The sequence below is a fragment of the Episyrphus balteatus genome, chromosome 3 (genome assembly GCF_945859705.1).
Source record: "Episyrphus balteatus chromosome 3, idEpiBalt1.1, whole genome shotgun sequence".
NCBI lineage: Eukaryota > Metazoa > Arthropoda > Insecta > Diptera > Syrphidae > Episyrphus > Episyrphus balteatus.
In genome coordinates this window covers 20991806-21017517 of record NC_079136.1, presented here as the reverse complement: position 1 = coordinate 21017517, position 25712 = coordinate 20991806, and the positions used below count along the sequence as shown (strand labels likewise).

General features: G+C 28.8%; 1 protein-coding gene across 3 annotated transcripts in view; it reads left to right on the top strand.

The window, feature by feature from the left end:
- The window catches only part of LOC129913071 (uncharacterized), a 407284-nt gene that overhangs the window by 252166 nt on the left and 129406 nt on the right, over nucleotides 1-25712 (top strand). The window contains exons 3-4 of one of the 3 annotated variants that reach the window (XM_055991492.1): nucleotides 14394-14538; nucleotides 15828-16066. In XM_055991492.1, coding sequence (XP_055847467.1) covers nucleotides 14394-14538; nucleotides 15828-16066 — 384 coding nt within the window. Of the gene's footprint in view, nucleotides 1-14393; nucleotides 14539-15827; nucleotides 16069-25712 lie in introns of all 3 variants that reach the window. The other 2 variants (XM_055991491.1, XM_055991493.1) reach the window with 2 other exon arrangements.

The following is a 25712-nucleotide window of genomic DNA, read 5'->3' as shown; positions in this document are numbered from 1 at the left end:
AGGCATTATTCTGGGGCATCCTACATCTACTTAGCAGTAAACAAATTTTCTGTATGTGGCTATAGTTATCCCAAGTTCGCCAGAATAGCCAGTTGATTTGTTAAACTCGTTCCTTGGTTTGCCGTGTAAGCTTGTTATTTCACCCAATTTGCTTATTCATTGCCAATTTCGCCTTTTAATTTTCTGTTTCTTCCATTTTTTCTTTGTTAGTTTGCCTAATTTGAGTATTTATTTGTTAGGCCCCACTGTGTTCTTCTCGATTTTCCGAATTCTTTCGTTTTTCCCAATTTCGTATGTTTATTTGCGGATTTGTCCAATTATTTACCCGCTACGTGCTTTGATATCCGACAGTCCCTTGTCGATTTTCAACCTCGCCCATCGAATTTGTAAGGAAGGTCTTTTAATTTTGCCTAAAAAGTTCTCTCATCGATTTTCCAAGCCTGATCTCTCAACTTTACTTGTTCTGCCATTTTCTAGGAAAGTGGCTTGGCTCGTTAAAATTGTCGACAGATGTATCGGCATTGCCTTTGGTTTGACAAGGTCGTTGTTTGATTTTAGATATTCTTTCGTTGATTTTTCAGGCTAACTGGTTTGATTTTTCACGTTTTCTTGTTGGTTTTTTGAGATTCTATCGATGACTTTCTAGCTTCGCTCGTTGATTTACAAGTTTTGTTGGTTGATTTGTCACAAACATCGGTTTATTTCAACAATTTGAATTCAACTACTAATTTGTCACCAGCTTAGCCCGTTGGGTTTCCCAGGATTCCTATTCACCTGCTGGCTTCTTGGCTTCATCCGTTAGATTTTTTCGACTGTCCGTTGATTTGATACTTTAAGTCTATTGATTTTCCATTTTTTTTTTTCCTAGATTAGACCATTAATTTGCCAAACTTGCTCATTTCTTTACTATATTTGTTTATTTCACAATAGGATTCTCCTATTGATTTTTCGGCTTCGCTTGTTGAATTAACAGGATCTCTTGTTGATTTGTCGGATCTGACTGTTAATTTGGCATAGCTAACATTTATTCTTTCGCATTTGTCCTTTCAGATTGGTTCGTTAATTTTGCAAGTTCGCGTGTTAATAACTCGTTCGATTAGATAGTTTTGCTTTCTGTTTCATTTAATTCTTCATATGATTTTACGGGTTTGCCGGTTAATTTTTAAAACTTACTTCTTTAGGTGTGTCTTGATAGATAGATAGAGAACTTCTTTGTTGACAAAGAATTTTTTTTCACAATATATCTTTTCTTAAGAATAATGACATGGCTTATTCTGCGTCTGCCTGATATGAAAAACAAAGTGTTACTACTAACAAGTAATTTCCGTGTTGGCTCTTTTAATTACGTATTTTAAGTATTAGTCTGGTCTGTACCTTAAACTTGTTTCAGATATATGAACTAGATAAGTCAAAGTTTGCCGGAGTGTTTCTTAAACTAGTTTCTATTAAAGTTCAGGACTAAGAACATTCAGTATTCTTCTCTGGTTCTTGAAGACAGGGTTCTTAAAATCACATTTGTTTAGATGCATTTGTATAGTCTCACAAAATGGTCCTCGGTACCTTAAGGTTTTTTAGTTAAACCTTTGAAGAAATGTTCGAACATGAAATTAGTTATTTGTCTTGGCTGAAGGCTAAATTCGAAGGCCTACTTAAAAAACTCTCGTCAGGTTTTTATTCAAAAAAAAAAAATCTTAGGGCAGCATCCACTGAATCTGCTGTGGGTGTTAAGTACTGATTTCCAGACTCTTTACAAAATCTCAATGAAAATTGTGTTGAAAAATAACTTCTTCTTAAATATGTGGGCTCTGCTTAAGACTTTGTAGTCCTAGATACCAAGTTGTTTTGTGATTTAAAAACAGTTTCGAAAAATTACTTTCTATGTCAACCAAGATTCTGAAATGTAACCTCCCCCAGACTTAAGGCTTTCTCCCAATTAACAAGGCTCTTTTCGAATCTGCCCCAGGTTCACTAATTTTCTGACTAATGGTCTGAAGATAGTTTAGTTTTTGAAACTCAATGAATCTTTTCAAATCTTTAAAAAAAAGGTACTGGGACTAGAAAAAAGTGCGTTTATAAGAATTTCCGTCAGTTTCGATGTTACTGAAAAAAAAAATCTTAGAGGTTACCAAAAGGCTTTCTACCGCTAAATCCTTTTCAAAAACATTTTATTTGAAATGGGTAGACTCAAGAACGCTCTCCGAAAGAATTTCTGAAAATTTCTTCCATAAAGCATGATTTCCTGACAAATTTCCGCAAGGTCACTTGAAGCTTCTAAGAGTTGACCTCTTATTATAATCCCTTGATTAATTGTTTTATGCAGTGCCTTAAGATAGATAGTTTCATGCTTTTCCACTCAATCTCAATCCTTTAGGAAAAGCTTTTTGGAAAATTGTTCCTATGTGGAAATGGACTATTTCAATGATTCCCGTGCAATTCCTGAGAAAATCTGTTAGTGTTTTATGCATTCATTATTGATAAGCAGTCAAAACAAGTTGTCCTAAGTGATATCTTGTGTTATAAGCTTTTTAAATAGAGGAATCCAAATCTACTGTCTTTAGAAACAGTAGGTTCAGCAATTTTTTTAAAACCATTAAACTTTCTCCGAATTCCTTACATGTCCTTTTTTCTTCTGTTTAAATAACCTCTCGTCGTCACTGGCAAATAAAAATGTAAATGTGGATTTTTCCGATTCTCTCTCCATGTGCAATGTGTGCCCAAATGAAAAGAAAAACAAAAGTAATTGGTTTCCATTTCCAATTGCAGTGCCAAGCCAAACCAACCGCAACATACAAACACACATTATACATTTCGAAAGCAAAAAACCATCGAAACCGATTTCGACAAAACTTAGCGGGTGCAACAAAAAAAAAAAAAATATATGTAAAAAAAAAGCCATGCAAGAAAGAAATGAAAAACCATGATGGGAAGAGGGTGATTTGAAACCCTTGAAGGACCACACCTCGAATCCACCACAAATATACTATCAAAAAAAAAAATCATATTGGTTTACTGACCGAATGAAATCGATGACTTATAGAGCTACTTTTTTGGGACTTTTTCTTGGCCTCTGTGGTCGTTCTCGTCCTCGTCATTGTGGTCGTCATAGTAATCGTCCTCCTGTGTTGCTGCTGCTGCTTGCTGCACTTTAGGTTAATAGCTAGCTAGAGCTAACTATACACTCTTGACTCGACAGAAATTGAGATCCTGGTTCATTCAACAAAAGGTCAGAAATCAAAATATTCCCAAAAGCTGTGTGTAGAGAGTGTATTCTGATATCTAAGTACTCTTGGGTGCTATACAAAAACCAAGCGAGGGGTTGTTGCCAAAAGAAAGGACGAAAAAAAAAATAAAATAAATGAAAGTTGCAAAAAAAAAAAAAGTGGAAAGAATACCCTGGCACAATTCAATTTAAAGGATACCCTACCTACCTACTATATAACCCCCTTTTTAAATGGCCATTTTGCTGTGTGGTGATGGTTTTCTCTGCAGCAATTACCCTCAAAATATAAAACCACAAATCATTTGTTTCGGTCCTTTAGCTCTTGTGTATATATGGTATCGGTGTGAGATTGGCAGGGGCAACTTTGCTGCTGCTGTTGGTGGTGCTCGAAGGGAGCCATCGAAAGGATGCTTGATTGTTTTCTCTATACAGGGTGTCCCACAGTCACCGCCCCAAATGAAAACCATAGATTCCTGAGGTCATTTTAAGTCGAAAAACTTAAGAGGCAATTTTCTCGTTTTCGTCCCGTTTTCGAGTTACCACGGTTTTTATGATTTTTGCTCTCTTGTCCTTTAACTGGCCTTATCTTTGCCAAACTACGTTTGATTTGAAAGATTTTTTTTACAACCAATCAAGAATTCATAACAGTTTAAGTTTGTCTCAAAACTTTTTTTTCTGCGGATAACCGTTTCTCCGCCATTTTGCACCAAACACAATTTTCTTCGTTTTTTAAGTTGTTGTTTACACTTTCATATCAATTAAGTAAAAAAAACACGTTAATAAGTATTAATTTTTTGTGCTTTTTATTAAAGCCCAGTTTATTTCCATAAAAAAAATAAGTTTTATTTCATAAAAAAGGCTACTGAAAGTCATAAAAAAAAAAATAAACAAACTGAGTGAATAAAAAAAAATTATTTTTAAATAAAAAAATAATTTAAATGAATTAAAACTTTTTCTGAGCTTTGTCTATTTGTTCTTTTCTTAACCACAATAGCTCAGAAAAAGTTTTTAATTCATTTAAATTAATTTTTTATTTAAAAATTATTTTTTTTTTATTCACTCAGTTTGTTTATTTTTTTTTAATTACTTTCAGTAGCCTTTTTTATGAAATGAAACTTATTTTTTTTTATGGAAATAAACTGGGCTTTAATAAAAAGCACAAAAAATTAATGCTTATTAACGTGTTTTTTTAACTTAATTGATATGAAAGTGTAAACAACAACTTAAAAAACGAAGAAAATTGTGTTTGATGCAAAATGGCGGAGAAACGGTTATCCGCAGAAAAAAAAGTTATGAGACAAACTTAAACTGTAATGAATTCTTGATTGGTTGTAAAAAAAATCTTTCAAATCAAACGTAGTTTGGCAAAGATAAGGCCAGTTAAAGGACAAGAGAGCAAAAATCATAAAAACCGTGGTAACTCGAAAACGGGACGAAAACGAGAAAATTGCCTCTTAAGTTTTTCGACTTAAAATTACCTCAGGAATCTATGGTTTTCATTTGGGGCGGTAACTGTGGGACACCCTGTATATTTCGATTTTATTAGCTTTGAAAGTGCCATACAAATACACACACAAAACTGCTCGTTTCGTCGTCTATGTCGTTGTTTTGGGTTTTTTGAAATAGATGTGGAATATTGGAGGGAATCCTCGTCTATAAAGAGTATAGGGAAAAATAGATGAAAAATTAGGACGCCATCGATTTTGAGATATTGAGATTGATGATTGGAAGGATATTGTTTTAGTATTTTGTCCTAGTTTTTTTCTCTCTATTTCTCTTCCATTTCTTTCTATTTGCTATTTCCAATTTTATGGGATTTTTGTTTTTCCCTTGTTTTTGAGTACCTACCTACCTACTTTTTTTTTTGGCAAAGGACCTCGTTTGACTTGGGACATTGATGGTTTCAGAAGTGTGTTGGGGGGGAAGTTTTTCTATTTTGTTGTGTATTGTATTGTAGATGTGTGTCTATAAAGGTTCTTCGATTGACTATTTAGAAAGAATGAAATTAACTCTATACAGAATGATATTACTTTTGCAAAGGATGGGTGTTATGACTAGGTAAATATTGTTTCGTTCCGGGGAAAACATTTATAATACATTTTTTTTGGGCAGTTTTGAAAGTGCACTTATAGTGACTATATGCTTTTTGAATATTGAGAGGTTATTGTTGTAGTTTTGTCTAGTGCCAAATTTTGGCAGCTGGAAAGTAAAAGCTGAACCTAGTTCTAATTTTATGAAAAATGTTTGACATAATTCTGTCAATTTCCGATATCAGGAGGGTTATTGAGAGTTTTTGAACTAACGTCATAAAGCTGATTGGTAAAAACGTATAAGTTAATGCGTACTTCATCTAATTAATGATAAGCTTTTAGTTTTATGAGAATGGACAATTCTAAATGCATATTTCGACGTTTTTTTATACAGTTGTGTTCAAAATAATAGTAGTGGCTGCATCAAAAAAACATTTTTTATAATTACGATGCTTCTACGGTTAAAAATTTAGTTTCTTTGATGTCAAAGTTTGTAACGGTCAATTACTGATAAATGTATCATAGTTTTAAAATGAAAAAGAAGGTTCCAAATAATTTTTCATTGACTTTTGGTTGTTCTTTCTAATTTGACCTGTTCAAAATAATAGTAGTTAAAGTTATTTTTGAAGAATTTAAGAGCGGTTTATAACTTAGAATATTTATTTTTGGTTTAAAAGTAAGTACTCATATAATTTGAATAATTTTTCAACAAAAAACGATTTGTTTCGGTTTTAATCTATTTAAAGTTCGAAGAGCAAAACACTGCAGTTCGGATAAAGGAAACTTATACGAAAGCTGCTTGAAGAAGGGAAAACCTACTTGGAAATTCAAGTTTATATTAGGATGCTCCCCTACAATGGTAGCCAATGCAATAAAGTCAACGAAAGACCCGAAACGCGCGGTAGAAAAAGAAAAAAGACCGCCGTAGATGACAGGCGTATTGTCCAGACGAGGAAAGTTGAGCCTTCTGCATCGTTGTTTCACATCCAGAAGGCTTTAAGCCTAGATTGCAGTGCAGTGAACATTCGGAGGCGAATGTTAGACACTAATTTGTACGCTTGAAGTCCACGAAAAGTTCAGCGAAACATGTTAAAAAGCGTATCCAGTTTGTAAAAGACCACATAAACTGGCCAGCAAAGTAATGGCGTAACATATTGTTTACTGATGACAGCATATTTGTCCCTTTTGGTGGTACTGGATCTCCACAATACGTCCGACGTCCACCCAATACGGAATATGTTCCAAAGTATACGACGGAAAAAGTTAAACATGGAGGGTCGAAAATTTTAGTATTTTAACATATTTCTTTGTTAACAGCGGTACTTTATGTGAACTTCAAGCGTACAAATTAACCTCTAACAGTCGCCTCCAAATGTTCACTGCACTGCAATCCAGGCTTAAAGCCTTCTGGATTTGAAACGACGATGCAGAAGGCTCAACTTTGCTCATCTGGACAATACGCCTGTCATCTACGACGGTCTTTTTTCTTTTTCTACCGCACGTTTCGGGTTTTTCGTTGAGTTTATTGCATTGGCTATTATTGTAGGGGAGCATCCTTATATAACCTTGAATTTCCAAGTAGGTTTTCCCTTCTTCAAGCAGCTTTCGTAAAAGTTTCCGTTATCCGAACTGCAGTGTTTTGCTCTTCGAACTTTAAATAGATTAAAACCGAAACAAATCGTTTTTTGTTGAAAAATTGTTCATATTATATGAGTACTTACTTTTAAACCAAAAATAAATATTCTATGTTATAAACCGCTTTTAAATTCTTCAAAAATAACTTTAACTACTATTATTTTGAACAGGTCAAATTAGAAAGAACAACCAAAAGTCAATGAAAAATTATTTGGAACCTTCTTTTTCATTTTAAAACTATGATACGTTTATTAGTAATTGACCGTTACAAACTTTGACATCAAAGAAACTAAATTTTTAACCGTAGAAGCACCGTAATTATAAAAAATGTTATTTTGATGCAGGCACTACTATTATTTTGAACACAGCTGTATGTAACTTACAAAAGTGGTAACAACGCAAAATGGAACCAATGAAGTTTGCAATAACTCTTGTAAATCAGTGAATGAAAAAAAAAAAACAGTTCCGAAAAATGTCAGTCAACAACTCTGGTAAATCAACAGCCCTGGTTAAGAAGAAGAAGACGCAGGAGATAAAGGCTCTTGTGAATCCTTTAGAATTAATACGGTCTTAAGAGAATTGCGAATCAGTAAGATACGACTCTGTTGTATCATCAAGAACTAATATCCCCTTTATACAACAAAAAAAAAGCTGACAAAGGCTCTTGCTGATCAATAGGAATTAAAAGTTCTCCTGATGGAACGTCAAACAGCAGGCAACGTAGAACAACCAGTTAAGGGCTCTGACAAATTAAGAAGAACCTTACGGCTTTTGACGAAGCGAATAACCGCAGAAAAGAAAAAAAGCAAGAAATCACTCGATTGAATAAACAAGTATTGATACCACTTCTAACACTATTAAGATTTGTCAGAAATTACTGGTAAATAAAGAAAAAAAGTCTAGACCCTTGTGCCTTCAGAAAGTCTTAAAGAATCATACGAAATTCCGTACTATAATCCTTTTATTTCCGAAGAAAGAAGTACTGACCGGGTAATAGTATTCTGGTGCTCTTTTTTCGTTTATCTAGAAAACGGTATTTTCCATTGCCACTAAAAAACACTGCCACATTTCTAGAAGATCGGCCGGTAATATGAGAAAGCTTATCGCGAACTTAGTTCAACATACTAATAAAAGGCTCTAAAGATCACGATAGGTTCTAGTGATGCCTCTGATACCACTTTGATCCACATGTACTAATGAGGCCACTAATAGCACTACTAATCGGCGAGTATCTACTGTGCCACTTAAATATCGTGTCAGACCTCTGGAAGATTAGCCGGAATTTTAAGAACTCTGTTGGAACTTAGTTCAATAGGTACTAATGAGGTCCTAAGCGTCACGGTAGGTTCTAGTGAAGCCCCTAACATTACTTTAAGGCCGGGTAGTACTTCTTCGAATGAGAGGTTTTAGTGGCACTTCTGATGAGCAGGTACAAACTAGGTCCCGAGTGAAATTTCTGATTGGCCGGTACTAATGAGCCCTCTAATGGTTTTATTAAAACTTCAGGTTTTAGTTAAGCCCCTCGTCGCACTGCTGATTGACAGGTACTATTGCGGTCACGTTTCGCACTTTGAACGAGAAATACTAAACCAGCCCTTGGTGACTATCTGATCTGCATATTTTAGTGAAGCCGCTGGGTGCTTCTACTGATCGACAGGGTACTACTCGTAAAGTTGATTGTTCTGATTGTTAGATATAGCCCTGATATATTTGCTGATTGGCAGATATACAATCTGGGACTAGTGAAGTCCTTATGGCTAAAAGACAAGATAAACTGCATGCCTTGACAGCGATATTTTGGATGTGTACAGTCGTATATTGATAACTCCAAACTATGGTCTATTTCTGTAAACTGCACTAAATTATACATTTTCGGTCAACTTGATTATCCGGAGAAAAACATTCATTATGTTAGCGATAAACCAATAGTTCATAGCTTTTAAAATACGTGAAAATTGTCGTCAGAAACTTATGTGTGATCCTCAACAGACTCACTTTTACCTTCTCAACCAAACCAGCATTTAACAGTTTTCCAATAAAAAATCGAAAAATTCGTGACAATTTTTTGTTACAAAAACAAATGAAATTTTTTTCTATCAAAATAAGAAGTAACATTCTTTTCACTCAAAATGTCAAACAATCATGTCATAAATCTCCTTTAATCATAATCATCACTAAAATTTATTGCTTTTCAAGCAAAAAAAATAACAAAAATCTGTCGCGAATTGAAATACATATCTATCATAAATTTGTCTACACCCCTCTTTACTTCTCTCTTTTTCTATCAAAAATGATGAAATTCCTTAAATTCCATACTTCAACTAAACCATCCGCATCAAATAAGGATGACCAAAAAAAAAAAAAACAAAACAAAAAAAAACCCTTAACAAAAATCCTCTCTTGCTCCTTTATTGTATGAAGGATACATCACGGACCACCGAACAGCTGCCGTCACATAGAGCAAAATCAAGAAAAATTACAAAAATTAATTGGAATCTATTGATTTATGACCGAATACCATCTTTCTTTCCTTGTTATACTCGCTAACGCACACACACAAACAAAAACAAAAAAAATAGAAAGTTATTGTTCTCGTCCTGTCAGCCATGTGAAAAATAAACACAACTCCTATTTCTACTATCGTCGTCCTTATATTTTCTAAAACCTATACTCCCTCTGTGGCACGTTCTGTCTATATCCTTCTTTCAAAAAAAAAAATAACGGAAACAGTAGCATATTCGCAGTAAATTTTACTTGCCTTGCCTTTGCCCATTGAAAATGTCGCTGGGGCACTTGAAATCGTCGTCATTAATATGAAGAATGACTTTTGCTTGCTACAAGTCCTTTTTTCCAAAAGCAAGTAAGACTATAAAGAGTATAGGCAACAATCAAAGCCACCACTTCCCACTCTCTTTCTTGTCATAGCCATCATTTCTAAAAGGAACAATAAAATCCTTAACAAAGCATTGAAACAGGATCGTAAAATATTGAAAACTGCCACAAACCATTCGTATAAAGTAAAAGTTATTCCAATAACACAACGAAATGGACAACAAAAAAAGTAGCAAAAAAAATATGGAAGAAGTATAAAGAAAATATTTCAGAATTCAACTCAACCAACCATGAACAAATACAAATGTCAAAAAAAAAAAAAAAAATTGTAGGCTTTTTGGATTCCTGGAAGTCGATGAGTTTGGGCTTTCTTTCTTTTTCTAGGCACGCACAACATCTGCTAACAGCAAGCACTTACAGTCAGCAGCAGGAACTAAGCATCCGAAAAAGAAATCAACAACAACAAGGACCTGCGAGAACGTTAAAATCATTCCACTTACAAAATAGATGGGGCTTAATGCGATGATGATACCACGTTTACGCTACATATCCACGTCCAAAACAAACAACAGTTATGACTTATTTCAAGTTTTTAGAAGTCGTCGTCGATGAGAATTATGATGACTACGACGAATTACATGTTGACTGACTACACACTGATGATGGTCATGGTGATTAGGATTTTTTTTAAGGATGTTAAACAACGGTTGATAGTTTGGAAGTTAAGACGTTTTTTCTTCCGACACAGGAATATTAAATTTTTACCAAAAAAAAAAGGTGGTTGTCTGTAAAGCTTACAAAGAAATTACGCCATTAAAAAGTTAAATACTTTTCCTAAAGTATAAAGTAATACTTAAATTTTTACAATGCGTAAAAGGTATAAGATTAATTTATTGAAAACAATCATTTTTCAAGACAAATGTGTTGTCTGCTAACACCATTAAATCCATATTTTAATATAAATTTTATACCATCTGAAAGCCTATTATTTCAGCTCAAAATATTTATAACAACCATGTCTGCACGACATCTACAAAAAAGCTAGAATATTTTGAACCCAATCAATTTTCATCAAAAAAAGCAAAAAAATATTTCTTCTTTTTCTTAAATTACCTTAAAGTCCATTTTTTTCAATGACAACTTAAAGTAAATTTTATATCGTCTGAAAGCTTATTATTTCACCTTTTATATGACGCTTCAATCATATTTCTACGATGCCTACAAAAAAAGTAAGAATTTTGTAAAGCCAACCATGTCGAAATTTCAAACTGAGAATACGGTATTTCCCACATGTGTTTTGCGGTATTTCTGAAGTTTTTTTAATTTAACATTGTGTAGCTTGTAGTAAATGTACCGTTGTATGTGATATATTAAATGAAAGGTAATATTATCAGTATGCTTAGTAAAGTTAAATAACTCTAGATTAAAAGAAAAAACGTGTTGAAAAATAGAACTTTATTTTACCGTTATCTCAAAATTGTGAATACGAAATTGATTAAATTAATTTGAACAAATATAGTCCAGTCTATTATCTATCTATATTATAAATTTTTTTGAAGAAACAAAGATACAAATAAAAAACCGTTAAAAACGGTCAAAAAACTTGTGACAGAAAAACTTATTTTTCCCGTTATTCGGTCAAAAATCATTTGAGAATACCAATTTTTCGCACATACATGAACATGACTATAACCTATAATGTCCAATAAATTTGAGATTTTTTGAACTCTCCAAAAAATTGCTAAAAATAAAACTCCACCCAATAATACCCCTAAAAAAGTAGGTGTTTTTTAAAAATTTTAATTTATAGTTAATTTTTAATTTTGAATTGAAATTTTTGCCGCACTGCTAAAAATTTCAGGTGGAACGGGATTTATAAGAAGTTATCACGTCAAAAAAAATTTGACACAAAAGAAAATAAATATTCCAGTAGGTACTTTTTTGGACCCATCTTGTTTTTTTCCCAACCAATCCTCTTAGGATTTCCATTTTCCAACATCAGTCTCATGTTCACAAAGGCTTATATTTTTACCTTCAAAAACAGACAAAAGCTATAATAACTCATTGTTTTTTGCAAAAAATTTCACTAAACAGATTTGTGAAATTTCCTCTCCTTTCCATTGCACCTTTGCGAACTTCTAACGGTGTGCTATTAAAATTTATTTCCACATATATCTAACTTTTCAATTTCTTTCTCTGGGCCACTCAAAGAGGTTTCATGCTCCAGTTATCACGATTTCATTTTTTTTTTGTATTCCATCATTTATTTTCTTTTTTTTTATAATTCCAAAAAAAAAAAAAAATATTTTCCCAACCATCATCATCATCATGGTTATCCAATTTAAATTTTCCACTTAAATCCTTTGCTATGTGCAATTTTCCCTGAACAAATAGAAGTAACCAGAGTTGTTGAAAGGAATAATAATAAAATGCAGTTGAAATAAAAAAAAAAACAAGAAATCAGGATATTAACAACTTCATTCAACAAGAGAATATAATGAACATGGTTCAGTGAACTACTTTTTGCCTTGAAAGAAAAAAACAAAAAATCAGAAAATAACAGAAAAAATATATAAAATGAGCTAGGTAGCTCTGGTTTTTTGGTGGGTACCATTCCTTTTTTCTTTATTAAACGAAGGGAGGGATTTAATTTTTATGTTTTTTACTAGCACTCATCTATCTCTGCCCGAACCTCTCTCTCGCCTTTTTTCTAGGATGCACTTCTGTCTGTTTTATTTTTTATTATTATTTTTCTTTAAAAACTGGGAATGTGTAATTTATTCGGGACAAAAGTTCGTATTCACAAAATTTCAACTCTGCAACCCTTGTTCTATATAATTTTTTTTTTTATTTTTTTTTTTTTTATTATCCTCGTGGTATAGTTTTTTTTTGTTCATCATTGCCTTGACCAAAAAGCTATTGTACTACATACTCGTACTCGTACTTGCTGCTTTAGCCACGATTCCACAAAAACATACAATTTAAGAATTCATCCATGAAGAATTTTTCCTCGTTTTTCATTGTTTATTTTATTTTCATATTTTTTTTTTTGTTTTTTTTTTTTGTTCTTATCGTAATATTCATTTTTCTCAAGTGGTTAGCATCAGCAATAGCATCATCATCATCATCGTCATTGTCCTGTCCTGTGGGAGAAAAGAATGATGTGGATAATTTAGGAGAATGGGTGTTTTCCAAGGGTGAATGGCATAAAATATAAAATAAATTAAAAGAAATAAGATAAAAAAAATGCGGGAAAACAAAAGAAAAAAAAATGTGCATAAAAAGTGCTGCACACAGCGTAGAGATTTAACTTTTTTTTAAAAGATTTTGTGGCATGTGGTTTGAAGAATTTAAAGAAAATGAGAACAGAGGGTGTGATATTTAGATGTCAGAATGATAATATATATTTATATCAAGGAGTCGTGTTGTGATTTATCGAAAACCAAAATTTAGCGAATTCAATTTGATTGATATTTTGAATATAATTTGATTTAAAATTACTGCAAATAAACTGCATTTACTAGTCTGATGTCAGTTTAAACACATAATTAAAAAGGGTTGAAAAACACCTTAACTTCACGTTACTTTAGGAACTTTCATTAAGAAACAGCAAAATCAAGTTCTTACAACAGCTCTTTTGTTTAGCTCTCAGAAAATATATTTTTCATTTTGGAAAGGTTTTCATGTTTTTTTTTTAAATTTTTTTTAATGCATTTAACTTTAAGTTTTTATTAAGTTTCAAGACTAAATATGTTAAGCCACAAAATTCTACTTAATTCACCTCTGGATTTTAGAGAGAAAGATCACACTATTCATTTTTCTTCTAAATCTGAAAACTAAACCGAATTTAAATTTTTCTTGAATTCAAATTTAACATAAAATTGCATTTTTACTACGGCGAGTACTTATTGGTAAAAAAATCGAGGTTTTAATCGAACCCCAAATGAAAAGGTTAAAAAAGTGATATTCGTGATTCCGTTTTTTATAAAAATGCAGGTAAAATATAAACCAAAGAAAAATATTGAATTAAAAAAATAATAATAATAAAAAATTAGGTAAAACTCAATTAAAGTTAAATTTTTCTTACTAAAAATTAATGAATCACTACGATTAAGCATCACATTCAAAACCTCTACAAAAATATTTTTTTTTTTTCTATAACAAAACATCTGTTTCAGAAATGCTTAAAAAATAGCAAAAAATCGATTATTTAAGTTTTGTAACGAGAATATCTCAAAAAGAAAGAAAATGTTTGACTTCGGAACCCCAAAAACTTTCGGAAGATTAGCTGACCATTTTTCTTTTTTAATTCTTCAAATTTTTCATTAAAAAAAAAAAAACAATTTTTTTTCGTGATTTAAAAAAAAATAATTTTTTATTTAATTTGTTATAAAATAAATGATAAAAATAAATTTAAATTTTTGACATTAAAATGCTATAAAAACTTTAAGCAGATATGGTAAATACATTTAAATTTAAAAATTTTACATTGCAAAAATAACGACGATTGTATTATCATAGTCATCAGACAATTTTACATTTGAAAAACCTCTTTGAGAACCTTTTGAAAAATGATTAATTTTAATACTATAAAATTTTTCATTTAATGTATTTTAAAATAATCAAAAAATTAAACTAAATGTAATACCTTTCTTTTTTTCTTTTTTTCTTTGTAGCATCAAATTGTACATTTCCACAAAGATGGGAAGGTTCATGGTTTCTATCTGGCTATCAACAATCAATACATATTAAGGGTTCACAATTCAGTTATCGGGGTAAATGTGCTGCTTCGGATGGTAACAAATATTTAATAGTTGACGAGTAAGTTTTATTGCTTTAAATCTTTAAATTAAACATAATTTATTTTTAAAATTAACACAAACAAAAACAATCATTTACAAAAATTTAGAATATAAGCTTTTCAAAAAAAAAAAAAAAAAAAAAAAACATTAATAATAAGAAAAGAATTTCGTATGAGTGTTCATCAATTATAAATATTTATTTCATGTGTGTGCGTGTGTTTCAATAAATATACAGTGGACTCTCGCTAACTTGAACATACGATAACTTGAACAATCCAATAACTTGAACATCCTATTTTCTTGAACTTTTTTATTGTTGACTCTATAAGTTGAATAATTTAAATATTTGAAGCTCTTTAACTTGAACAAATAAATTGTATTTCAACAGAAGTTTGAATTTCCTCAATGTAGGATACTACTTTTGTAATCGTGTTTTATGTCATTTACATTAATTTATAATAACAAATTGAATTCGTCCAAAAACGAAGACTTTTTATATGTTCCAGTATCTTGAACAATTCAAAAACTTGAACAGGCCTGGTTTCGTATGTGTTCAAGTTAGCGAGATTCCACTGTAATATTTTTTTGTTTTTTTGTTTAAATTAAAAAAACAAATCTCTATATATATTTCTTTTGTGTTTTATGTGTTTTGTTTTTTCATTTATTTTTAAATATACTATTTCCCCGAAATTTTGCATCCACTTACTAAATGTTTAGAATTTACAACAACAAACAAAAAAAACTGCTGAAATTATTTATTTTTTTTTTTTTCTTATAAAATTGATCTTAAGTTAATGCGAATGAAATTTTTGTTTTAATTTATATTTATTCGTAGAACAACAAATACGTTTTTTTTTATTTAATTTGATTTTTGAAAAGAAAACGTGCATTTGGGATGATGTTACTAATTTTTCTAATACTCATAAGTTTTTTATTTTTTCAATTTTATTTTGAGAAAAATTTTAATTTCAGTTTTTTTTTTCTGAATATATTGAAAAAATATGTTATTAGTAGTCTAATGTTATTAAGTATCTATAAATCTATCATTAGAAAAAAAATTTCATTTTTTTTTTTTATTAAAAAAGATTAAAAAAAAAATACAATTTTTATTTTTTTTTTATAAAAATAATATTTATACAAATTTTTCTTTTCGTATCTTTTCCCCCATCACAAAAAAAAAATTTGAAAAAAAAAATAAATTCGTTTCGATGAAATTACCAACTCGCTATCTTATAACTGCGATATTTTTCGAAACGCCCAAAAAAACAATGATGATTTTGAAAAAAAAAAAATGTACGAAAAAACTAGGAAAGGATGTCATCGGTGCCTGGTTATCTATGAGAAACATAAAAATGTTCTACAATATAAAGAAAGTGAGTGCGAAGGTGACAGTATGTATATGCATCAGTCGAATCCATCTGCAATGGCAATGCGTAGCATATTGAAAAGTGATCATAGGGGGGGAGCTCATCCCAATTTGAACGGGCATTCAAGACTATCCTCATCGGATCAGTATATTATGAGATCCAATGATGATATGAATGATTGTAAGCATTTTTTTTAAATTTATATTTTAATTATTTAAATTATTTTTTTTTTAATTTATTTTTTAATTATTATTTTTTTTTTTTATTATTTAAACATTCATTTTCTTATTTATATAAAACATTTTTAGTTTTCTGTTAGCATTACATATATATGATAAATATAATGATTATGCGTTTGATTAAAAATTAAAAAGTTTAACATATATTCATTTAGTAAAATTATATTTATTCAAAAAAAAAAGAAAACATTTTTAATTCTTGTTTATTATGTATTTAATTTTTTTTTTTCTATATACAGTTTTTTTTTATTAATTAAACGTTTGTTTTATCCCACTTCCTTCTATGTCCCCAATCCATTACGAGTTCAGTTCGGTTTAAAAACAGTTTTTTTTTTTTTATTTTATTCTTTCCTTTGGCGAACAGAAAATAATTTTTTTTTATTTCCTCGCGATAAAAAAAAATCTTAAGAACCATTTTAGCTTTGAGCTCCTCAATGTCCGTTTTATGACTTTTAGTTTCAAATAAAAAAAAACTTGATCTTCAACGTTAAGCTTTCATGGAACTTTTGTTCCTTAAATTAACCGATTAGAAAAAAATCCTTCAAAAATTGTAAAAAAAAAAATCTTGATAACAAGCCAAAGGCTTAAATGGTCTTAAATAATTTACGAAGTTAAGAATTTTTTTATTTATTTTGGAAAGGCGTTTTATTTTTTTTTTTTTCTTCATACATGTAAATATTATTATCCTCATACTTTTGATTTAAAAAAGACAAACTAAATTCATAAAGGGTCCTCTCTTCACAAAAACAACCTTTTTTCTTAGAAATTTTCTCACAAAAAAAATCAAAAAAAAAAAAAAAAAACACAAAACCGGAAAAGCAGATTAACCCGTCCCAACTTTTGTAAAATATTTTATCAAAAAAGCGACAAACAAAAAATAATTCAAGAAAATTTCAATTTTTCCTTTTCATTTACTGATTTCTATTTTTTTGTTTCAACTTTTAATTTTCATTTTCCTTTAACTGTAAATAATTATCATGTAAATATTTTTTTTTTTTTATTACAAAATATATAAATATACAAAAAATATATATTTGTTTCCTTTTCAATAACTATGTGTGTGCTTTTACATAAGAAACTGAAAAAAAAATATACAAAATTAAAGTTTAACTTTAATTTTTGTTATTTCCCCCACCAAGAAAAAAAAATGTATTAAAATATATAATTTTTTTTTAAACTTCATGCCATTTCTCATGTGTAAATAATCCATAATTTTTTTTAAATTAATTAAATATATATATTTGTGTGTCTACAAAACGAAAATTATTTCCTTTATTTTTAAATTCAATTTCGGATTTTATGTCAAAATTAAATTTTAGTTTATTTTTCTTTAATTTTTTTTTTTATTATTTAATATTAATATGCACGGTATAATTTTTACAAACAAAAATAAATTAGTTTTATTTTAAAAAAAAAATATACATAATGTAAAAAGATTATAAATATACGCCTTTAATTTGAATATTTTATTTTTTCAATTTTCTGTTTTTTATTGTAAATTAAATTAAAATTTTATAAAAATTAATTTAAAAAAAAAAAATAATTTGATTTTGACAAAATTATTATGTGTGTGTCCTTGTGTGTGCCGTCTAACCCATTCAACATTTTTTTTTTTATTATTAAAATTTATTTAATTATAATTATTTTTATTATAAAAAAAATATGAAAACTACATGATGTATATATACAAAGTTTTATTACATTATTGTTTGTTTTATTTTGAGTCAATGATTATTTTTTAAAAATTTAGTTATAGTTTAATAGTTTTTTTTTATTATTATTATTATTTCAAATACAATGTATATAAACAAGATTATAGAGCAAAATGTATTTCATCTCAATACAAATAGGGCACCCATCCAATTATTTTTAATAGAAAAAAGTATTTAAATTTAATTAAATTTAAATAAAATTAAATGCGATAGTTTTAAATTTTAATATTGTTTAGGAAATGCACACTATTCTTTTTTTACTAGCAATAAATTGATTTCAAAGAAAATAATGTATTGAAACAATACATGTAACCAAACAAGTTATTTTTAGGAAGAACATTTAGGTATTTTATCTTCTGGATCAATAAATTTAGCTTTGTATTTTTTTAAATAATTTTATAATTTATATAGACTAGCATAAAAGAATTTTTCAAACAAGAAATTTTGAGTGGAGTTATGTGCAGTTTCTATATCACCAAAAATATTGCAAATTTAAAATTAAGTTTTAGTGGATCAGTATTTCCAAAACATTGAAACCAAGACAAAGCTAAAACAAAGAGACGAAATTCTGATGAATAGGTATACACGTTTTCGAAAATAACAATTCTTATTTTCAGAATGTACCATTGCAGTTTCAAAACATAGTTTTTTACGTATAATATTTTTGTATTAAATATTTTAAAACAAAATATTTTATATAATACCTATGAAATGAATGTATATCTCAATCTTAAACCTTTGTCTTCAGGGGTCAGCGTTTATAATATATGAACAATATTCGGTAGATGAATGTTCTACTTTTCTATGTTCAGAATGCTGAAATTCATAGATCTTTAAATCTTATAAGTTCTGCATTTTAAAATTGTATGAATGTATGTATATTTTTTTGATAATTTTTAAATTCTATACAAATCCATTAGAATTTGAAAATACTTAATTGGAAAATAGATAGTAAAAAAGAGGTTACTTTTTTATCACTTTGGAAACAGTTTTATGGGGTGGTCGTTTGTCTCAAACTACAAGGGTTGTCCACGCTCCCTAATTGTGGAAACAAGCCTGTTCATTTGAGCTAGAAACATGAGTTGTGAAATTATTCTAAAATTTAGGTTTAAGAAACAGTTTTATTGGATCCAAAAATTCTTAATTTTAAAAACTCCATAATTTTAAACTAGTGTTTTTTTTTTTAATTTTGTTCTACAAAATTAATAAATCTAAATTATAAATTTGAGTTCACAATTATGGATTTACAGAAATTTAAAAATATACAATAATAAATGTTTAAAATCGATTCAATACACTTTCAAAATTATGACCTCTTTACAATATAATTGTGGCAAGTAGAAATAATTGATTAGCCTTCCTATTCAGGTGAAATCAAAAGAAAGCAAAGTGTTTTTTTGTTCCTTGAAGTAAATTTAAATTTAAAAAATAATTTGAATTAATAACCCTTCGATAATTCAAGTCATCGATTATTTTGTAGTTTATTAACCTGAATCATTACTTATCATAAAAACTACAATTAGGGGAAAAAAGCCCCTATATTTTTAACTACGCTGACGATTTTAATTTTAAACTTCTCAAATTCGGTATCACTAAATATGCATTTTTTGCAAAATTATTCCCTATTTTCGATCAAAATCACACAAAAACCATCGAACAGGGGTATTGAATTAATTTTCTATATTTTTCAACGTCTTCAAAGAAATTATCCAAATTGCTCAAATAAAGGACATATCCTTCCATTTAATTTAATGAGTACTTTTTTACTTGCGATATAGGTACTATATATCAAGTTATGCATTCGTACAACAAAAAAAAAGTTGAGGTAACATTTTTCATGACATTACGATGGTAGACAATGCCAAAAAAGTGGGTCCCGGAAGTCTGTCTGTCAGTCTGTCTGTCTGTCTGTATAAATAGCTACAGCCTAAACGGATGGACCGATTAATGTCAAATTTGGTATGTAGCGTTATTTGGCGACTCTCCAGAGGGGTTTTTGGAATTAATTTTTTTGGACCAAAATTAACGGTACTATTCATATACCGATTTTAGTAAAATTGTAATATCTCAAAAACGGCTCCAACGATTTTGTTTAAAAAATTTAAATGTTAGTTTAAAGCTAAAGTCTATCTTCTAATGAAAAAATTTTTGTTTGAAAATCATTACTAACCGTACCTGCCATAGAACTGCTTATTCGATTTCATCGAAACTTTTTGTGAAGAAGCATTTATATAATTTAAATATAAACCAAAAATAAAATTTCCAAAAAATTAATTTTTGGATTTTTAAAAAAAATTTTGAAAATTTGTTTTTAGATGTTGATTAGTGATTTCTACAAAATGGCATACCAACTTTATTTTAAAACTTTTTTTCCAAAAAAAAAAAATTTAAAAATTAGTTTTTTAAAAAACGGCTCTAACGATTTTGAAGTTTTTTTTTCTAAAAATGCATGTTAATATATCAATCAAAACTGCATACTTGTTTTGGAGGGCAATTTGATTTCAGATTTTATTTTATTTTTTTTAAAGAAGGAATTTTATTTTTTCCCAAATTTCTATATAAAAAGTCTTAAAAATTTAAGCAACTTTAACTCCAAGAGCAAGTTCGTGCGACCCAGTCGTGCATTTTATTTTATTTCAGCCGTATAAGATTATTATGTTAAGAGAATAAAAACAGCTCAAACCAAAAATATAATTCTCTATTTATATGTATAGAGTTTCCGATTGTGTTGTTTAAAATTATGCTGCGATTTGCTATGATGCGTTGCTCACCTAAATTGAATTGAGAAAAAAACTCAACTTGAAATTTTGTTCTCCATACAACTGAAGACTAAAGACACATCATTTATTTATTTTTTTTTTTTTATCAATGGTTTAAATGAGGTGCTCAGCGCCAAAACGGCCTAACCCCAAAAATCTCGTTTTGAGAAAAACGGGTTTAAAGAAAATCATATTTTCAGGGTTTCTTTTTTAATGGCTCTTAATAGTTATAAAAAAAAAAAATACAATACACGACTGGGTCGCACGTACTTGCTCTTGTAGTTCACAGTATCTTTATCTTAAATATCTATTGGAAATCTAAGATTTTGTTTAGTGTCGAGAAAAAAAAAATCGAAAGTTAAATTTTTTTTTTCAAAAATGTTTTTAAAAAAAATTTTTTTTTTTATATTTTATACTTCAAAATTATGTCTGTAAATTTTTAATAAAATTGACTTATGCTTTGATGAAATACAGGGTGTCCCAAAAGTAATGGATCAAACGAAATATGCTGATAGGCCAACTTTAGGGCTCTCTGAATTTGGTAACTTGTTCATCCCAAATCCTTACGGTTTTCGATTTAATGCAGTTTTTGTGTAATTTCGAAAAATCCCGACTTTGCAACAGTATTTTGCTTCCTCCGCTCATAATTGATTTTTGTTTTTCACAATTCTTTCACTAAAACATTGCCTAATAATAACAAATAATTAATTTATCAAAATATTTTTCATTTCATATGCCATTTTGCTGCAATTTAATTAAAAGCTACATGTTTTATAAAAACTCAATTTCTTTCTTTTATTTCAGAGCAACACCCTGAAAAAAATTTGTATGGTATGGCACTGGTTTATTATTTTGAAAACTTGTCTTGTTGTTGCAGTTTTCAAAAATGTATAAAAATTTCCAAAGTTGAAATTAGAACGAAAGATATTACAATTTGAATGCAAAAAAACAGAGGTTTTCAGAGCAAAATAACAAACAAAAATCGAGGCTTTTATTTAAAAAGAAATAAACAAACAACAGTCGAGAAAATGTGTTTATTTTTCTTTGTTATTTTTCACTGAAAATCCCTGTTTTGTTGCTTTTAAATTGTAATATCTTCAGTTCTAACTTCAACTTTGGAAACTTTTATACATTTTTGAAAACTGCAATAACACGACAAGTTTTCAAAATAATAAACCAGTGCCGCACCATACAATTTTTTTTCAGGGTGTTGCTCGGAAATAAAAGAAAGAAATAAAGTTTTTATAAAACATGGAACTGTTAATTAATTTGCAGCAAAATGGCGTATGAAATAAAAAATATTTTGATTAATTAATTATTTCTTATTATAAGGCAATGTTTTAGTGAAAGAATTGTAAAAAACAAAAATCAATTATGAACGGAGGAAGCAAAATACTGTTGCAAAGTCGGGATTTTTCGAAATTTCACAAAAACTGCATTAAATTGAAAACCGTAAGGATTTGGGATGAACAAGTTACCAAATTCTGAGAGCCCTAAAGTTGGCCCTTCAGCATATTTCGTTTGATCCATTACTTTTGGGACACCCTGTATATGAAATTAAAAAATATGTCAATTTTTGAAAAACGGCACCGCCATATTTCCGTTCTCCGCATTTTTTGAGAAAAACTAAAAACGCAGTTTTGTTAGAATCAATAAGTCTATACCAAATTTGATCAAAATCGTTAGAGCCGTTTTCGAGAAAGTTGCAATACCTCGAAAACGTTATATGGGAGATATGCGTTAAAAAGAAAAAAATAAAAAAGAACCGGTCTAGGGAATAGCGTAAAAAGCATCTGTACCAAGTTTCAAGCAAATCCATCCATCCGTTTAGGCCCTAGCTCGATGTACAGATGGACGCACAGACGCACAGACCGACGGACGGCATGACGAAAACCACTTTTTTGATCTTCTCCATCATCGTAATGTTGGTTTTGATTAAAACCTCAATTTTTTTTTCTACACGAAACCAATACTTGCCCTATAGAGCAAGTAAAAAATATTATTTAATTCTTAGTTTGTCTGCTAAGGTCTGATATTTTTTTGTATTCTGAAAATACATTTGTTATACCTACTTAGTTTAGGAAATTTTGTCTGTGAAGCCAAAATGGCTTCCACTAGAGTGAAAAGAGTTTTTGGCTCTAATTTTAACTCTAATTAATATTATTTGATGGGAACGTATTTTTACCGACTTCCAAAAAGGAAGTCTGTATTTTTTTTTTAATGTTTGTTACCTCATAACTTTGGACTAAGTGATCCAATTTTGATAATTATTTTTGAATTGGAAAGCTGGTGCCTGCAGTGTGTTCTTATTTCAATTTCGTCCAGTTATAGCTATAGAAATTGTGAGAAAAACCATAAAACCTAGTTTTGATCCATGGAAGTTGGTTTTGTTTTTTTGATAAAAATGATTATTATATTGTAAATTGTTTTATTGCGGTTCGATCTGTGTACTTAGTTTAATTTTTTTTTGAAAATGTAGGCTAGGCTGTTTTAGAGCTGAGCGCCTCAAATTTGGATTTACTGACGAGTTTAAGGCAGATGGAAGCTATGTAGTTATATGCAAAGCCTTTTTTTATCCAAAAATCTTTCGGATTGAAATGAATCTTTGAATAGAACCTACTTCGAACCTACCGCAAATGCTGTGTTAAGCCCAAGAAGTAAATGGCAGGATGGCAGCATGTGCCCCTCATATGCATCTCACTGCTCTTGGGAGACCAAAATTAGACCATTACACCTTTTTTTCTATTCACATTCCTTAAAAACTTGGGACATAATTCCACATAACAACAAAATGACGAATACACTTTTCCACTACCCATCATATTAAATGTGTTGACTTTTTCATTTTCAATTGTAAAAGATTTGGTAAAAATCAATCTTTACTTTAACAAATTATTAAAATAATATTTTTTAGATGGACACTATTATTGTATTTAAAAACAATAAGTAAGTAAAAAAACTGAAATAAAAAATGTTTTGTTAAAAGATAGGTGACCACAAATTCATAGGTTCTAAATAATTTTAATTGAGGTTATAAAATCGAAGTTGGTAGGTAGGTTTAGCAAAACAAAAATTTTGATAACAAATACTTACACCCAGAGAAAAAACGCGTAGTAATTTTGAATCCGTTCTACATTGAATCAATGGTGAAAAATATATTCATTAATTTTCTAAAAAGTCGTCCTATGCTTAACTTACATTTTGTCACATCAATTTTTATAAGTGAGATGGCACAGTGGTAAAGCACAAGCTTGTCAACCCAGGTATAGCAGGTTCGATCCTCAGCGGATGCCAGTTTTACTTTTTTTATTTTTTTAATGTGTGAACAACTTTGATTTAATGTGTGAACAACTTTGATTTAATGTGTGAACAACTTTGATTTAAAGTGTGCTACTTTGATTCAATCATTTTCCACTTTAGGCTAAAAATGTAGTGATTTTCCATTGATTCAAAGTGGTTTAGATTGATTTTACGTTGTTTTTTGGCTCAGTGTAATTTATTAAAGGATTTTAAAATCATTTTTAAGGATATTCAAAACAAAATGGGAGCTAGTTTATTAAGATTTAAAATTAGGAATCTTTGATATTTTATAAGTAGGTTTGTTTATTTTAATGTCAATTAAAAATTACATATATGTAAATGTTTATATGTAACTATGTATGTATTTAAACATTTGTTCGGTATTTTATATTTCATTTCCTGATATGTTAAGGTCCCGTTTAAACATTTAATTATGCACATAAATGCTCCAAAACCAACAACCTACTGGTGAGTGTAATTATATTCATAACCAAAGCCATTAAATAATATTCATTCATCATTCATTCATGAAATGAATAAACAAACATTTTTAAATTCACTCCTCAACTTCATAATGTAAAATTTTTCATTAAAAAAATATCAACTATCTATAAAAATATGTATTACTATAAAAAAAAAATTACTTCAAAATCCAAAAAAAAAAAAAAAAACACACTTTTTAAAACTTTTTTGCAATTTGTGAACACGATTTGTATTCTAGTAAATATTGCAGCACACTTTTACTCACTTTTTGTACTTTAAGTAAAAAAATTCGAATAATTAGCTACTCACTTCTACGTACTATATGTATCAAGTATATTCTATTGAGGTATTTATTTATACAGTTAAAAACAAAAATAAGATTATATACATGTGAAATACTGGAGACGGGTTAAATATGCTTTTTGTAATTGTTTTGTATAATAAGATAAAAAAAAAACTACAAACCCTGCGATCATGAGCTTCCAAACTTTTTTTTAAATAGACTTCCCAAAAATATATATATTTTTTTTTTTTATTAATTTATCTGTTTTCATTTGTATAATTTTTAAAGAAATACATGTTTATATATTCTTTAAATTTAAATATTTGATAACAAAAAAAAAAAAAAAAACATTGTTTTGTTTCACTTTATCACCCTTAGAGAGAAAGAGAGCTTTAATATACGCATCGGCAAATTTTAAATTATTTTTCTAAAAATTTATTTCTGTTAAAATTTATTTTCATAGAAAAAATTAAAAATAAAATCAAACATTTTTCCAACGCACTTTTTTGAAATGTTAACAGATTTTCGTTTATATTTAACCCAAAAAAAAAAATATATAAATATTTTGGTAAGTTTTGTTTACAAAAAAAAAAAAAAAAAACATTTGTCATTACCTATTCAAATAGATGTCACTTCTGATTTGTTTCGTCTCGTTTATTAAATTCCTTGTGTTTCATTTTTTTTTTATACAATTTATTTATATGTAAATAACATTAAATTTTTATTTTTATCATTTAAGTCAAGTTTTTAGTTTTCAATTTAATTTTTCTGTTTAAGGAATCAAATTTCAGTAAGAATGCATAATGCCTGTTAAAAATGTTAGCTATAAATATAATTAATTATTTTTTTAATTAAAATTTTATTTAATAAAAAAAAAAAAAATTAATATTTTTATTTTAAAATGCTGTACATAAAGATTCATTTTATTTCATAAATTAATTTTATTATTTTTCAATTTAATTTTATAAATAATATAAATATATATGTTGTATACGTTAATTTGGTTTTCATTTTTTTTGGGTTTAAGTAAAATCAATAATTTATGTAAAT